At 31.8% G+C, this 16,533-nt stretch overlaps 3 protein-coding genes, 1 long non-coding RNA gene and 1 pseudogene across 11 annotated transcripts in view; 1 reads left to right on the top strand and 4 right to left on the bottom strand.

Annotated features, from left to right (window-relative positions):
• The window catches only part of Pgant5 (polypeptide N-acetylgalactosaminyltransferase 5), a 34,578-nt gene extending 33,601 nt beyond the window's left edge, over positions 1–977 (bottom strand). For 3 of the 8 annotated variants that reach the window (XM_028185898.2, XM_089740074.1, XM_089740075.1), the window contains exons 1-2: positions 754–977; positions 336–564 (exon numbers count right to left, since the gene is read on the bottom strand). In XM_028185898.2, the coding sequence (XP_028041699.2) occupies positions 336–491 (156 nt within the window). In that variant the 5' untranslated portion in view covers positions 492–564; positions 754–977. Of the gene's footprint in view, positions 1–335; positions 565–677 lie in introns of all 8 variants that reach the window. The other 5 variants (XM_028185900.2, XM_089740076.1, XM_028185897.2 and 2 more) reach the window with 3 other exon arrangements.
• A 2,267-nt stretch (positions 978–3,244) lies between these two features.
• LOC149503292 (uncharacterized) lies at positions 3,245–7,181 on the bottom strand. Its single transcript, XR_016325729.1, has 3 exons — positions 5,431–7,181; positions 4,854–4,974; positions 3,245–4,763 (listed from the first exon to the last, which is right to left on the bottom strand). It is a non-coding gene; the product is annotated as an uncharacterized LOC149503292 (long non-coding RNA).
• Positions 7,182–10,989: 3,808 nt separating this feature from the next.
• Positions 10,990–13,382, top strand: LOC114251588 (solute carrier family 41 member 1). Its single transcript, XM_028185914.2, has one exon. It carries the CDS (start codon positions 11,813–11,815, stop codon positions 13,118–13,120), a length of 1,308 nt encoding a protein of 435 aa, XP_028041715.1. The 5' UTR covers positions 10,990–11,812; the 3' UTR covers positions 13,121–13,382.
• Positions 13,383–14,505: 1,123 nt separating this feature from the next.
• Positions 14,506–16,253, bottom strand: RpL37A (ribosomal protein L37A). Its single transcript, XM_028185904.2, has 3 exons — positions 16,099–16,253; positions 15,795–15,923; positions 14,506–14,668 (listed from the first exon to the last, which is right to left on the bottom strand). The coding sequence occupies exons 1-3, from the start codon at positions 16,099–16,101 to the stop codon at positions 14,528–14,530; spliced, it is 273 nt and encodes a 90-aa protein (XP_028041705.1). The 5' UTR covers positions 16,102–16,253; the 3' UTR covers positions 14,506–14,527.
• On the bottom strand, positions 15,019–15,117 carry LOC114251594 (U6 spliceosomal RNA; annotated as a pseudogene).
• Positions 16,254–16,533: the final 280 nt, after the last annotated feature.

Below are 16,533 nucleotides of genomic sequence, written 5' to 3'. Positions count from 1 at the left end.
TGAAGTTAGCCTCTTTCAGTTTCCACACAAGCATATTAATTTGCCTCTGTTAATAATTATTTTAACAGTTAACCGTATTCTACTTCTTAATCTAGTTTCATAAATGTTAGGACTACTTTAATTCGAATAATGGAAATTTATTATGAATCAGAACACTTATGTTATTCTCTTAACGCATTTGTGCTCAGGAGATGATCCTTTGTAAATGTAATTAATAAAAAATTTATTCGTATTTCAATATGCTTTCACCACTTTCTGTGATTTTAATCAGAAATTCGTAAAGATTCTTACATGCATAATTATGTGCGTTTTATCTATATTTTATTTTTAATTACCCCAATTGAAATTTCACTAGTAACAGTCTTCTTATTACATCCGTCGCCGAAGCAGTCCGAATACATAGCCAGCAGCATAACGTCCACCAGTAACCAAGCCAAGGACGTCAGCAGGATAATACGACACGTGTGAATCCTTATTTTACTTCGGAACATTTTAACGAATACACCACGGGTTACTGGCTTCTGGCAATTTCAATCCAACCCAATGATACGATTACGATTGCTCCTGTAATACGCGATTTCGATTATTAATTAACTCAATGTCTAACAAATTTCTGCAGCAGTCCAATGCACTAGCATATTAAGCGATAGATTCTTCAATTAAAACAAAATAAATACATTTTACAATATATCAACATAATAAGTAGGTTTCCGGATCTTGATGGAGAATTGTGTAGTTTCTTGGAATACTGACCGGGCCACGTACATTAATAATTTACTCACAATTTATCACGATTCACTTAAAAGGCACCTTTACATTAATTAAACATTTACAAATATTTTAAATGAGGCTTTAAAATACGATAGATAAAACTATTAGCTCGCGGGAACCGCGAACTGCAATTAAATAAATTGCTGAGACAAAGCGACGACATTCAGCCTTCGCATGTCTTTTGTTGTGTATAATCTATGCAATTCTGTATCCATAGATTATACACTTAATATATTTGAGATCTGTATCTGTAATACGGCTCACCGAATTTGGCCCCTCTTTTTTTGATTTTCAGATTGTTTAAAGTCTTTATTATTTGTTCGTTGTTTGCTCGTTAATGTTCGAATGTGAAAAATTTTTGTTCGTCTTTTATTGATTTTTAATTAATTAAACAAATGATCACCCTTAAGTTGGCCTCTCTTACTAGATATCTTTATTTTTACGGCTCAGATTAATTAATTTTGATCAATTATCGTTTGTTCGACAACTATTGGTGATTGTTCGATCATAAAAACAATTAAATTTCCAACTATTAATTATTTTATATCTAGCAAACCATAACCTCATGCCTTCATTGCGCATGCGCCGGTTTTGTCAGTCAGCTGGCAATGGCCGTATGTATTTACTAGCGTTTTGTTAACAAGTGCGTTTATACTGTCTAATTACTTCTTATGTAGATCAAAAAATATTGAAAACTTCAACAAACTTCAACCATACTTGTACAAAATAATGTCAGTGAAGACGGCCAATTAGTCGTTAAAGTACGATTGGCGCGGTTTTAATAAATTCAGTTATTTTTAATGATATTGGAAACCCTTTTCGTACCACCTCTTCACTTTTGCGAAACTTTGCGTCATACCCCTTGACATACCTCTAGCTGATAAGGCAAATCACTCACCACGACTATGGAATATAAATAGGCTGCCTCATTCTGTGCGTGTTAATGGAAAGCTGTCGACGTCGCCCCAAAAACGTCATTTCGGATCTTCCCGATCCACTAACGGTGCTTTTAGGCACGTCAAGCACCGGTCATCGTTCTCGTCGAGCTCGACGAGTAAATTAACCCTCAGACACAACCCACGAGTTTCTCGCCGGATCTTCTCAGTGGGTCGCGTTTCCGATCCGGTGGTAGATTCTGCGAAGCACGGCTCTCGCTAGGGTTCGTGTTAGTAACGTCCTCAGGTTTGAGCCCCGTGAGCTCACCTACTAGTTAAAGTTCCGCTAAAATAGCCTCTCAAGGCTATCAGATTAGGAAGGGAAAAAAAAAATAAGCGTGATAGTGCTTCTCTGGATGTCTTCACAAGAACATGGAAATATGTACGTGTATATGTACAAGTTATTATGTGATAAGTTTTTCAAGTGTACATTAAAGAATAAACATTTTTAAGTACAGTACTTACGTACATTAATAAAATGCCTACTTTTTACATGTATCTATTGTTATCAAAATTCAATTATAAGTTTTTGACTTGACTACGACTATGCGACCCCCTTCTGGCGCCAAATCTGGATCCAACCAAGGCAAAGGAGACCCAACAACTCAAGAGTAGCTGCTTCCCGAATTAATCTACTTCCGAAAAAGTTGCAATTGCCATTAAATATTTGGCCGTATATAAGTATGCCGTATGTAAGTAATACAATGTTCATGTTTTTTTTTATGAATTAGGTTGTTTTAACGATAATAGTTTCGTGGTCATATAATGTTGCCGTTTATTCACCCAGAAGATTTGCGAATTGTGTAACTGTAACTATTACATTTATTTTACTTACTTTGCTAATTTTTTTTCAACTATTGGGTATAAAAATAAAGAAATAAAATTGAAGTATTTGAAATATACTGCTCTATTAACTCAATTTCTTCAATCAAATCATCAAATCATCTTCAACAATCATGCATGATGCACTATTCTAGAAATATTTTATTAGCCTCTTCGTGGTGAAATTAATTTGTTGAGAGTATCGACAGTATGGCAAAATACCAACAAAAATAAAATACAATAAAGCTCTTAGTTCTACCTATACAAAGTAATACATATGATTGTTTCTCTTTACCAATGAAAGCTAAACTTAAACGCATAAAACTTTAAGACCGATGTGTCTGTTTCAGAAGAAGTCAGAACTTAATTTAGAGTACTATCGATCGACTACACCATAGATTATATACACTTAATATATTAGAGATAGATGCGCAACTCTCATTTTTATTTTTGCTTTAGTTAAAGCCCGGTCCAGCAGGCGTCGCTACGTTCGATTATTAGTCTCCCTACCCCCACCAGGTGGCTTTTTAGTAATTTTAATATTTTTAATAACTCTCTTTATGAAAAAATCTTATCGTTTAGAATCGCTGAAATTCCCGGTAGTACTTATGAGTTATTAAGTTGTAATGTTGTAATGTTTGATTGTGTTCAGCATTCTAATCGATAAGATCTTTTCATACAGAGAGAAAACAGTTTTTTAAAATAAAAAGCTGTAATTCTCTGTAAGCTATTTAATTTCCCTATATTACAAACAATTTTCTGTTAAAAGATTGTATGAACGTACAATTGTATAAAATTTCGAATAACAATAACTCCTCTAGATTAATCCTACTAGCGTACTTATTAACATTAAATCGAAAGTTATCTAAAAGTTAATTAAGTCTAGATAATCAAATCATTCAATGTCAATTAAGTCATTTGTGCGAAATATAAACATGTCAGCTTTCCATTACAAACATAGTAGAAAATTTGAATTAAATTTAATAAATTTGTTTCTTAACGATAGCAGTTCTTGCTTAAAGTTGATCGTGACAGATCATGACCTTGTATGAAAATATTACATCTATAAACACTACCTATGCTTCGTCATACAATAATTGTCATTTAAACTAGCATTGTAGAGATAATACACACACTAAAGTGAATACTAAATTATTCTTAGCATTCTTATAAACATTTAGAAATTTAAGAAACGATTAACCCACAATCATGTTCATAACATGTGACATTTTGTTCTGCACAAACGTTTTGTTACATGATTTGAAAAACAAAAAAAAAACAAAAAATGTTTAAAAAATGTAAAGATGATTTAAAGTACTCTTAAATATTGATAGTTTGTACTTAATGACGCTTATAGTAATCTTAGACATGATTACAATAGTTATACTTTTATTCCCTATCTAAATTATTTCTATTCTGACGTTTCTGATGCTTTAGCTTTGGTAATACTAGATGAAACAAACAGCAGATTGAAAGAAAATCATCTTAAAGTTAATTACATTCATTACAAACCATTAGTTTGCATTTTGTTACAAAAGAAACTGATGTTCGTTACATGCAAATGAATTATAAACATACACATGCAAACATAAAATGTAAATTTATCTTTTAATCCAAATTAAATGTACATTAATATTACATCTAAATAATAGAAAGGGTTTCGAAAATTTTTATTGCACTCAACAGCAGACCAGCATGCAACCCGGCTCATGATAAGTGGTCACCAGTGCTTATAAACTTCAGCAGTGCCATAGGGGTTGCTGTCTATAAATTAAGTTTTAATAAATTATTAATATACTCAAGTCACAAGCATATTGATTTCACATAATGAAAATGTAAGAAACATAATCATGTTTGGGCATTTTCATTTATATCTGCTCATACAGAAAACACAACTTAGCAAATATATTCCACAGTTAATCTAAATAATTGCAAATAATGCTTTTGAAGACCATTGACTTTTGATCATTAATTAAAATCATCTTGTCGTAGAATTTACAAAAGGTTATTTACAAAAATTTATATCAGTATTTTCATATATTACTAACTTACTAATTACAACTATTCAAACATAATACTATAACTATAAGAACTAAACAACCTATTTTAAAACAAAATTGGCATCAATTTAGTTCTTATGAACTATTTCAATTATTAATTTATAAATTATAAACATATTTAAAAAAAATTAAGATCCCTTGTGAGTTCACGTTCCTTGCTGAATCAGTTTCTCTTCTGAAACGGAGAAACAAAGTATCAAAGTATGTAACAAATATTGAAAAAATACGACCAGGAAAAATTTTGTGTTAATGTAATCATACTTACAAATTAATATATTACATAACACGTTCTGGTTCAAATATAGTGCATCAATCTTTTTATGTTTCAGACATTTTAGTGCTCCTTATAATTTTTCCATAAAATTTTGTCATTATCAAACCTTTGTCTACAAAAATAAAAACATTATTTTATATTGGGTAGAAGGATGAACGTGGTCACAGGCCACTTGGTGTAACTTGGTTATCAAACACCAGGAAACAAAACGTGAATGCCATCATCTAACTTTGGATGTGAGATCAATTGTGCTGTATTTTATTTAAACAGGAAATCATGACTGATTGATCATTCCAAAAAACTAGTTCGGGCCCACTTGACAATAAGCATATAATACGCTGAGTTGCAAAACATAAATACTGCCACCCACTCGGGACAATTTTATTATCTGAGGTGTGTGTGTGATAGTACGAGACTTAATACAGACTGTTTTGATCAAAACTTAACATATATGATAGCTAGGCAGCAGAAATAGGAAGGACCATTAGTTGGTGCTAATTCATTTAATTATATTATGAATAATAATTCTGTTAGCAAATAATATACCGGGAAAATAGTGTAAACTCACCGTTATCAAGGCATCCGAAATAGCATTTCATTTTCGATCTTGAGGCATGCTGATTTTTAATAATAAACTTTCTGAAATGAAAATAGTTACACTGGCTTACGAAACGCTAACGAAGAAAAAAGTATTGGAGCCAAGTTATGTCTAAAGAGAATTCAAAACAGAGTTTCTCAATGTCTAATCGTCTAATATTCTCACAAAGCTAAAAGTTGCTCTAAATTAATACTACAACGTAAAATAACTCAAAACAAAACCAAAAAAAAACGATTTAAAAAATTAAAGCGTTATGTACGACATTTTGAAAACTTTTTTTTTTTTTTTTGAGATTGTTTTATTGGCCCTGGAGTTTTGAAAACTTCAAAGCAGTGTTTCCACTTACGTTTTTTTTACCACATTTTACCCTAGTTTCTTTTGAATTTATCCCTAAAATTTCCTAAACAACTTTCATAAATCCTTTATATAGAAAGCATAAATAAAATACAGAAAATAAACCACAGCATATTATTTAATGTAGGTATATATAATCTAAACGCCCCCAGAAGATCATAGATCTATAGGATTAGAATTTTCAAGGAAGTCGACGCATTGCTTTTATATTCTTTTGCTGCACGCAACCTAACACTGTTCGGTTCTAAAATTAAGCAATTGTTTGCTGGCATTCCCAACTTTCTATGAAGCAAGTCGTTCAGGGCTTCGTTAGAAAGCCTGTTTCTTTTGTCAGTTTTTACATTTGAGAACACTGAATAATCTTTCTACCTCAGTCTTTGAAGAAGGAACTGCTAGCAAAAGCGAAATGACAATTACAAGGTTTTCGTAAATGAAATTACCATGATAATCTTTCATGGTACATGAAGTACCTGTATATTACAATACAAGTAAGTTCTGGTGACATCAACGAAAATAGGTAAATAAAAATTTGGCGGATTATACTTATTGGGATTCTGGGGAATCCCTAAGAAAAAAGCAGTGGCTTAATCTATGATTTACTTTACTAGAGGGTTACTGTTGAATCAAACTTTCTTTATAGTTTTTATACACAACTCTGTTTTATTCTTTTACTTGTCAACTCGACTTAATGTCATTCTCTCCATAAAATAAAATGTTCATTGTTTTACTTTAATTATCGTTTATTTTAAAATTCACAACAGTTACTAGTATAGGCTTTGCTTTTTACCCCGAAATATCCTAAATCCTGGTATTTTTAAAATTGTCTTTATCATCCAAAATATCAGCTATTTTTCCCTAAAAAAGGGAGAATTCCCTAAAAGTGGAAGCACTGCTTCAAAGTACGCTAACATTTTTATTGAGTCAGAACTCGTATCTGCCATCTAGTGAGTTTATTAGTTCATTAAGGCCAAAACGTTTCAAAAATGACCTCGCCGGTTCCTAAAGATGACGCTAGTTGAATGTTCTTTTCCTTTGTATGGGAGTTGCACAGGTGAATGAAGTTAGCCCCTCAAAAAAATTTTTTTTTCCTATTTTATACTTATTTTCTATTAATTCGTTTGTTCATCATTTGTTCATGATTGTTCACTGTTAATAATTGTTTGTTCTGCATTTATTTATTTAAAAAAAATATTTAAAAATATACCTACAAGTTAGCCCCTCTAATGCAATTTTTAATATTTTTTCATCCTTAATGACTCGTAAATATTCATTTTCGATTGTTCTTATATAAAACACGTTTGTTCTCTTTTGAAATTGCTCGTTTTTTGTTTAATTTACTATTTTTATTAGTTGAATAAATGTATGCAAAATGTGTACTGCGCATGTGTCAACTATAATGCCTAAACTTTCTACGCGGTTTTAATCGTGAAAAAAAAAAACAAATATGAATCCTGAAGGAGCAATTAATTGGTATACAGTTTAATTAAAAAAATTAAAAAATAAATAAATGAAATAATGTGCATTGGCGTTAAGTTACACCAAATACATTTTTTCCATCCTCTTACCTATCGTATTAAAATGTTATTTTACTAATGTTAGGAATATAATTTCGACTGTGTAAAAAAGTTATTATAATGTATACCTATATTATCTCTTGAAAGATAAATAATGAACATATTTACTTATTTGTTTATATTACCTATGTGAACTCCCTATCTTTTTTAAACCTTCATAACGATAAGTAGGAGGATGGAAAAAATGTATTTGGTCTAATTTAACGCCAATGCACATTATTTCATTTATTTATTTTTTAATTTTTTTAATTAAACTGTATACCAATTAATTGCTCCTTCAGGATTTATATTTGTTTTTTTTTTCACGATTAAAACCGCGTAGAAAGTTTAGGCATTATAGTTGACACATGCGCAGTACACATTTTGCATACATTTATTCAACTAATAAAAATAGTAAATTAAACAAAAAACGAGTAATTTCGAAAGAGAACAAACGTGTTTTATATAAGAACAATCGAAAATGAATATTTACTAGTCATTAAGGATGAAAAAATATTAAAAATTGCATTAGAGGGGCTAACTTGTAGGTATATTTTTAAATATTTTTTTTAAATAAATAAATGCAGAACAAACAATTATTAACAGTGAACAATCATGAACAAATGATGAACAAACGAATTAATAGAAAATAAGTATAAAATAGGAAAAAAAAATGTTTTTGAGGGGCTAACTTCATTCACCTGAGTTGCACCCCCCTACACAAAAACGAGTAAGTATGGAGTAAGTACATAGATTATACACTTAATATATACCGTACAATGGGGTAAATAGGGACAAAATCGACCTTCAGATTGAATTTTAAAATAGTTCCAATTAAATAGTCACTGCTCAACCAAAGAAATAAGTTGAGTCTTGAACGTACCTAGGTGATAAAAACCGTTACATTATTTTAATTATTCATTTTAAAGAAATAATCGGTAAAATAATGGCCGTCCCAATTTACCCAGCGTCCGGGGTAAATTGACACGGTTAAATTGAAGGGTTAAATTGGGATATTTGTAAGGGTTGTCAACTCGCAGTACTGCGATATATAGGTAGGTGCCATATAATTATTTATATGGACCGAAATGATGAACACAGTCTATAATTTAAGCACAATACACAACATAGTGTAAATTAAGCTAGTTTCTATTCCGAAGCGATGTGACGTGAATGATAATCAACAATACAATGATCAAAAAAAGTATGTGCATGTTATATTTTATAAAATTATTATTTAATTTCCTTAAAAATCACCACTCTGAAACAAAATCATAAAATAGAATAAAAAATAGAAAACAAAAGGACTGGAAATGCAATAATACAATTTTATTTAATCAACATTTTCAAAATAATCTTTGAGCAAGAGTAAGATATCAGGTGAATAAGATAAAAAAACAGCTTTATCTGATTACTGCCAATAATAACAAAAATAAAAGAAATTCTTTCTAAGCGAAATAACTAAACTCAATCAATTCACTCACTCATAATTGGATATCTCGGATTTTTAATTAATGCTACATTTAAAATCTGAGGCCTGTTTTTATTTGTGTGTGTTCGTTGTGAATGTTAACAAAATCATTATTCGATGCGTGAATAGATTCTGAAATAACAAAAGTTTTGATTCGTTTGAGTTCTTTTAACTTTTAATTTTTTTTATTGCTATAAAGAACATACGACCGGGCACATATTACAAGGTAAATGTCGCGAAAAAAAGTAATTATATATATATACTTTTCTTTTACCTATAATACTTACATAAACTAACTGATAAACACATTAACCTTCTTTACATCACGCAATTAAGTGATAGTATAGGCTAAAAATCTATTATAAGATATCAGTGACAACCCTAACAAGCCATCCCTATTTTGTCTTTTGGCGTTCCAATTTTGTGTTTTCTCGTCCCTAATTTTTCCAGTTTCGTTCCAAATTACCCTACATACGTCCCAATTTTCCCCAAAAAGAAAGGAAAAAATATACATTTTTTATTTTGTCGAAATATTGTATTTAAAATAAGAATATTGCAACTTACCGTTTGTTGTGGTATTTCCAGGTGTATTAAAAACTTATATAAACTGTGATCTTATTGAAAAAACAACGATAATATCACTTTTTTTAAAAGTTCTTTAAGCTGTTTTAAAACGCACTTTTCAACCACTATTTTAAATTTAATTTGACGAATTTTTGGGACCAACTTAACTCATGTTTAGTACTTCCATAGTTAACTTGGTTTTTCTTCTATACATTGATAAATATTACCTTAAAGAAAATTAGGTAGATTCCGTGCTACAAGTACTTTGAGAATCTTCCGCAGGTTTGTCCCAATTTACCCCAGGATCCCAATTTACCCCATGTCATGGTAGCTTAGAACCTACATACTCGTAGTGGTGTTCACTCCTCGCGTTCCCGCCAAAAAGTCCCAATAGGGATTTTATGACCTGGTTACTAAGACCTTTAAGTCATGTCTTATTTTATTTAGTATTTTTATGAAAAATGATAATATGGAGTGAAATGAAATGAGATAAAATGAAGATGATTAATTTGAGACATTAATCAACTGGGATTAAATTAAATGAAATGAGATTAGATGATATGGGATGAAATGTAATCTCAGTAAAATGGTGGTCATTTACTGTGATTTTTTCAGTGGACTTTTTGGAGGATCCCGAGAAGTTACGCCCAGCGGCTTTGTTTCGTTTTTCCACATTTGTGCACTTTCACAGATATTAAACAGTTAATAAACCACCGTTATTACACATTTAAACCTGAAGAAACACTAAATAAATAGGCAAAATAAAACAAATAACACAAATTCACTCCTCGCGTTCCCGTCAAAAAGTCCCCATAAATAATACACTTAATAAGTACCATAGATTAGATTATACATTTATTAAGTACCGGTAAAATGGGGCGATTAGGGATTGACAGGCGAATCGGGAAAAAACCGGGAAAATCTTTCGACGCTCAATATAAGTTTTATATTCTTTGCAAAATCTTCCATTTTTTGTAGTTTAATAGTAGAATGTTGAAAGTTCACAAAACAACTCTGAATATGCATGATAATAGCTGCTAACTTATAAAAAATCGCGTTTCAAATTAACTTCCTGTGGTGGTCATTATTTTAGTGCTAGAAACTTTGCTCTCTTTTATTTATTTGATAATAATAGAAGACGACTATGATTTATAAACGTTATTTAGTGTTTGAACCAGCATATATATTAAAGGTAAGTCTCAGTTGTTATTGGTTTTAATGTATTTGATTAAATAAAAATACATGTAAAAATCTGTTGTTTTTGGGGATATTGGGGACGTCTTAGGTACAAATAGCAACGAAAAAGGGGTCAATTGGGATGAAAATACGTGAAATGGAAACGACCTAAGTATAAATAGGTACAGGTTTAGTAGGTATAGGTAGGGTTGTTGTAGGTATAGGTAGGGTTGTATAAATAGGTATAGGTAGGGTTGTCTATGTAGTTATAACAATATTTTTTAAATTTGTTGGTAAAAATCTGGTTTATTCGAAGCGAAATTGGGAATAAGTCTTTATTTGAAATAGATAAGCAATTTAATATAAGTAAGTCGATTTTGCAGAGACATGTAACAAGATCAATAAAATCTCAAGGTGGACAAAAATGTCTAAGTAATACATAATAAAATATTTAATATTTGTTCAGAGTGGGGGTATTCATCTGATTAATCCATGGAATAACCGACACACCTAATCTCTTAACCCAGATAGAAATATCAGCACTGTCGATTGCACCTATAATTGAGGTGATGTCTGCCATGTACTTTTGTCAGTTTTTCAATTTTTTTTATTGATGATCACTTTGTTGGTGCAACTAAATAAATAAATTAATTAAAACTATATATAAAAATAAAAGTAGTGCAAACCCTAGGAAATTTCTCATTTCGTCCCAATTAACCGCAATTTTCGGGTAAATAGGGATTACACCTATTTTTGCATTTTTTGCTTAAACTGGAATGCTAGTTGCATAATTTTAAATTAGATAACAAAGATGCCCCCAAGACTCAATCATTTTGATCCTGATATAGCATTATATACATCAACAACTACCTTAAAATTGCTCATAAAGTTGGAATTTGTCCCTAATCGCCCCATTTTACGGTACCGTAGATACCTACCAAACAACAAAAATAACGAAAATGTCCTAAATTGATGGATGTTCGGAATAAAATAATTTTGTTTAATTGTGTGGTGTATGCGATTTGTTCTATCAAACAACAGTATTGCTAGCTTACCTAACAAAAACCATCTGAGATGCTAGTAAAATTTTCGACAGTGTGAAGACATCAGTTTTGCGTGTAACAATGTATTAAGTGAGCATAAGTGTCTATATTCTTTATTTCCGTATATTTCTTACTCACTTTAGTCTGCGAATCTTTTACATTTGTTTACATATTAACACACTTTTGACATCATGAACAGAAACAAGAATAGTGCCAAAATGTCTGGCAGAGCAGACGAAATGGAATTGACAACTTATAGCAGAATGAATGGAGACAAGCCTCCTGATATTAAGGAGAATGTAAAGGAAAACTCTTGGGTAGCTGGTGTGCAAATGTTTGTTTCATTTTTGCTTGCCGGATTCGGTATGGTGGCAGCCAGCCTTCTTTTAGATGTTGTCCAACACTGGGACGTATTTTCAAAAGTGTCCGAAGTATACATACTGGTACCGGCCTTATTAGGTCTCAAAGGTAATTTAGAAATGACATTAGCATCAAGACTTTCAACACATGCACATTTAGGTCACTTAGAAACGAGTCTAGGATCCTTAGTTGTTGGTAACCTCTGCTTGATTCAATGTCAGGCAGTTCTAGTAGGGTTTTTAGCTGCAATGGCAGCTGTGGCAATGGGGTGGATACCAGAAGGCGAGTTTGATATTCATCATGCTTTATTGTTGTGTGCCTCCAGTGTCTTAACTGCATCGTCTGCAAGTTTAGTTCTTGGTTTGATTATGATTGGTGTGATAGTCATTTCCAAACGTATAAACATAAATCCAGACAATATTGCTACACCAATAGCTGCCAGTTTGGGAGACCTGACAACTTTAGCACTGTTGTCCTTTGTAGCATCTTTGTTGTATAAGTCTATTGGCACGAGTGTAGTATTACCATCGATAATTATAATAATGGGTGCTTCTATTGTACCTGTTTGTGGTTATGTGGCATGGAAAAATAAGTTTACACAGCAAGCTTTAGATGAAGGATGGGTGCCTGTTGTATCAGCTATGGTAATAAGCAGTATTGGTGGTCTTATATTAGATCACACAGTGTCTGTCTATAAAGGAATAGCAGTATATCAATTAGTGATCAATGGAATTGGTGGTAACATGGTAGCTGTACATGCTTCAAGATTATCAACAACACTGCACACTGGACAAAAAGAAGACTCTGTTATAAGCAGCACAACTAAACTTCTTCTTTTGATGGTAGTACCTGGACAATTAATCTTTATTTACACTATAGAGTACCTAAGAGCTGGCCATACCTCAACAACATTAATCTTCATTTTTATTTATATGTCCGCTGCTTTGCTCCAAGTGTTTCTTTTATTAGCTATAAGTCATTACATGGTTGTCTGGATGTGGAAATTGGGTATGGATCCTGATAACTCAGCCATACCATACTTGACAGCATTAGGGGATTTACTTGGTACTGCACTTTTAGGTATCGCTTTTAGTATATTGTATGCTATAGGGGATAAAGATAGTGATTTGGGTGATTAATTTATCTTTAATTAATAGTATCTTATAATAAGACTGTTTTATCTACTGTGAAAAGATATTTCTTGTGACATGTGATTGAAATGACTTAAAATGTTAATCTTACGAATCTACTTAAGTAAAACTACAATCTATCTACAGGGAAATTCTAGTACATAATATTGGTGCTATAGTTCCATAATGTGGTATATAAAAATAAATTTATTTCATTATCTTAGGATTAATATATTTTTGTAAACTTTCAATAAATATATTGTTAAGTTTGTGAATTTCGTTTAAATTTTCTTTAGTGGCAAAATCATTCCTGAACCTATCTATAATCCAGCTCTGCTTATCTTCATTCTAATTTAACAGAAAGTAACCATTAACTCCTATACATTAATATTGAAGATTTAAAAATACACAGCTATGGAATGATGTTCATAAGAATACTTGCAATTGAAACTGCCAGCGGGGATGACATTATTATTGCTGGGTGTGACTTGGTTTTTACAGATAAAGCCATTAACTGATACAAAGAAATGTAATCTTATGACAGATGCTGTATATTAAAATAATCTTATTGCCTCAGTATATTAAAAAAAACAATTTGTGCTTAAAGTTTATCATAGAATGTTCTACTTGATGCAGTTGGATTATTTTGTAATGGCATTTTTAAGCATTCATTCATAGCTATCTTCTGGCACTAGATGCGAGTCTTTTTTTATTATTTTATATTTGTTTGTGGTATGTTGGGGATGAGGCTCTAAAATCCCCTGTCACATACCAAAACCACGACTGAACTTCAGTTGAGACAGAACTCAACACAGACTTTTGGTAGGCAGCAGCTTGGTTCTGCCCCTGGCATTGCTGACGTCCATGAGCGACAGTAACCACTCACCATCAGGTGGCCGTATGCTTGTCTGCCTAAAGTGCATTAAAAAAAGGCATAGAGGGTGCAAAGAGAGGAGTGCACCTCTCCTCTGTGATACTACTCCCTCATTATATGGTAGAGCACAGTTCAATCTCCAAACTTAAACAGTTAATAGTTACAGAAATTTAGCATTGTTAGTTCCTAAGTGATAATCATGTTAGTCACTTAACTAGTTAATTTTATTGTCTACTTTATTTTTGTATCAAAATTGTTTATTAGGATTCCAGCAAGAATAAAAATGTTGAATGGTAAAATTAATAACATGTACTAAATATAACCCTGGAGAAATTCTCATCATTTTTGAATTAACTCTTTTTTAACTTTGTTTTTACCATTGCAATCCTGATCAATATTCTCATAGAGAATGTCTCGAAATCAGATCAACCAGAACTGCAATACGTACTTTCAGCAGATGGAGCCACTTGTTAGACTTTAAAACTAATAGGAGTGGTGACAATGAAAACACTGGAAAATATTTTTTATGTTTATTATTTAAATTACTTTACTTCACGTAACCTCCTGACGGCAGATCTGCATGATGAGGCAGCAGTAGTGGAGAATACCCAAGCTCCTCCTGCTACAGTCCTCTTGCATCTCTTACAAGACCAGATGCCGACACAAGAACGTTTCATAGCATCCTGGAAAAATAATGCATGACATCAAGACTTATTTCTTTATTTTTGTTTACATTGCATTTATAAGAATGCACTTTATTTTATTTTATATTTACTGTAATTCAGAAATATAATTAACAAAACATAGACCTCAGAATATTTGTTAGCAGTATATTTTTTTATTATTTATTGCCCTTGCAGTAGGACGAGCATAGGGCCCACCGGATGGTGAGTGGTTAACGTCGCCCATAGACTTCAGCAATGCCAGGGGTAGAGACAAGCCTGTGCCTACCGTTAAGAACTCTCCACAAGCCTCGTTTGAAGAAGGATATGTCATAGTGCTCTGGAAACACAGTGGAGAGGAGCTCATTCCAAAGCAAATGCAATTTTGCCTGCCACCCTTGCACAGGGGCCATGCTCTACTCTTCGCTATATTGTCCCAATTTTAGTATATGTACTGCCGAAGCAAGTACATATTATAATACCAATACAATTAGAAGAGAAAGTTATCACTGATGCTACCAATGTCTATTAACTAAAAATGAATGTTATGATGTTTGTCCTATATGCACTTCTAAAGCATTCAATTTAAACTTCATATAATTGATATTGGCACTTTAGGATAATATTTTGTCTTAGTAACAAGAAGATACAACAGGTAGCATTAGAGTTATTTCAAGAAATCCATGTTATATTAATAAAATTAATAGCAGAGGGTAAATTAGTTTTACTAATATTTGTACTGTATATTTTTATGCTCCTCATCAATGAATTCATGTTTATACTTAGTAGTACTGATCTTAGCAGGTTGATGAGCTATGTGCATGAAAAGTATTGTAGCAAATAGGTGTATAAACAATCTTCACAAAATAGCACAACACGGTTGAGATTACTTGCACTTTTCTTCCAACAAAAACAACTGATTTAATTAGCGAGCTCCCTAGTGACTTCTACCACTATCATTGGATTAACCTCAACATTCTATAAATATGGTTCCTTACAAGATTTTATTTCTTTTTTTTTATTACTTGGATCTTAAGATTAAAAAGGTAAACATTTAATATAAATTGTTTTTGACCAATCTAAACAGATTCTTGATTACTTAGTGACTAATTAAATTAGTAACTTAGACTAAAAAAACGATACTAACCTTACCACAAAATGAGCAAGTATACTTTGCGTGTTGGGTTACTTCCATCTTTTTGACCATTTTACGGAGAGAGGCACCGTAACGTGTGCCATATTTGCCAGTAATTCCAACCTTTTTGGTACGTTTGGCCTGAAAAGCATTAAAGTTTTAAACTTTTCCAAACACCGAACAGCAACCCCGACTACAACAGAACTACGTAAAATAAGCATTATTTTAATATTAATTTACCACATATACTCAACTTAAGTATTTATATACATGAGGACTGAAAGATTACTGAAATATTTTAAAATTTAATTCTCACCATTTTGGTAAACCTCTCCGATACAAAAGTTGACAGAGAAAAGAAAAACAGTTGTGACTTTGACGGCAAATGAATTTGTCAACAATTTATATTTTTGTTTTATTTGTCTTTGAGATAGGCAAAAGAAGCAACGCCTATACTACCAAATTATTAGTTTAAAGGCTAAAATCGATACCGTTAATTAGTGAGAGTTAACTAAAATTTCAACTAAATTATAAAAGCCCGACAAGCTTATTTTACTTTTTTATTGCCTAGGTGGATGGATGAGCTCAGCGAGCTGCCCACCTGATGTTAAGTGGTTACCGGAGCCCATAGACATCTACAATGTAAATGCCGCCGCCATCTTGAGATAACAGTTTTTTAAGTAATTAAGAGTAAAACATCATTTTAGTTATAGTTCGTATAGTTAAAAAAAAAACTGTTGTGAAGCCATAC

The sequence above is a fragment of the Bombyx mandarina genome, chromosome 03, assembly GCF_030267445.1.
Source record: "Bombyx mandarina strain Sakado chromosome 03, ASM3026744v2".
Lineage (NCBI taxonomy): Eukaryota > Metazoa > Arthropoda > Insecta > Lepidoptera > Bombycidae > Bombyx > Bombyx mandarina.
The sequence above is the reverse complement of the archived record's forward strand: the minus strand, read 5'-3'. Positions and strand labels throughout refer to the sequence as shown.

What these genes read in the sequence shown, in the direction of transcription:
- LOC114251588 (XM_028185914.2), top strand. Translation starts at nt 11,813, where the DNA reads ATGAACAGAAACAAGAATAGTGCCAAAATGTCTGGCAGAGCAGACGAA.
- RpL37A (XM_028185904.2), bottom strand. An exon ending in CTTGCTCATTTTGTGGTAAG is followed by an intron (nt 14,669 to 15,794) that starts GTTAGTATCGTT and finishes TTATTTTTCCAG; the next exon opens with GATGCTATGAAACGTTCTTG.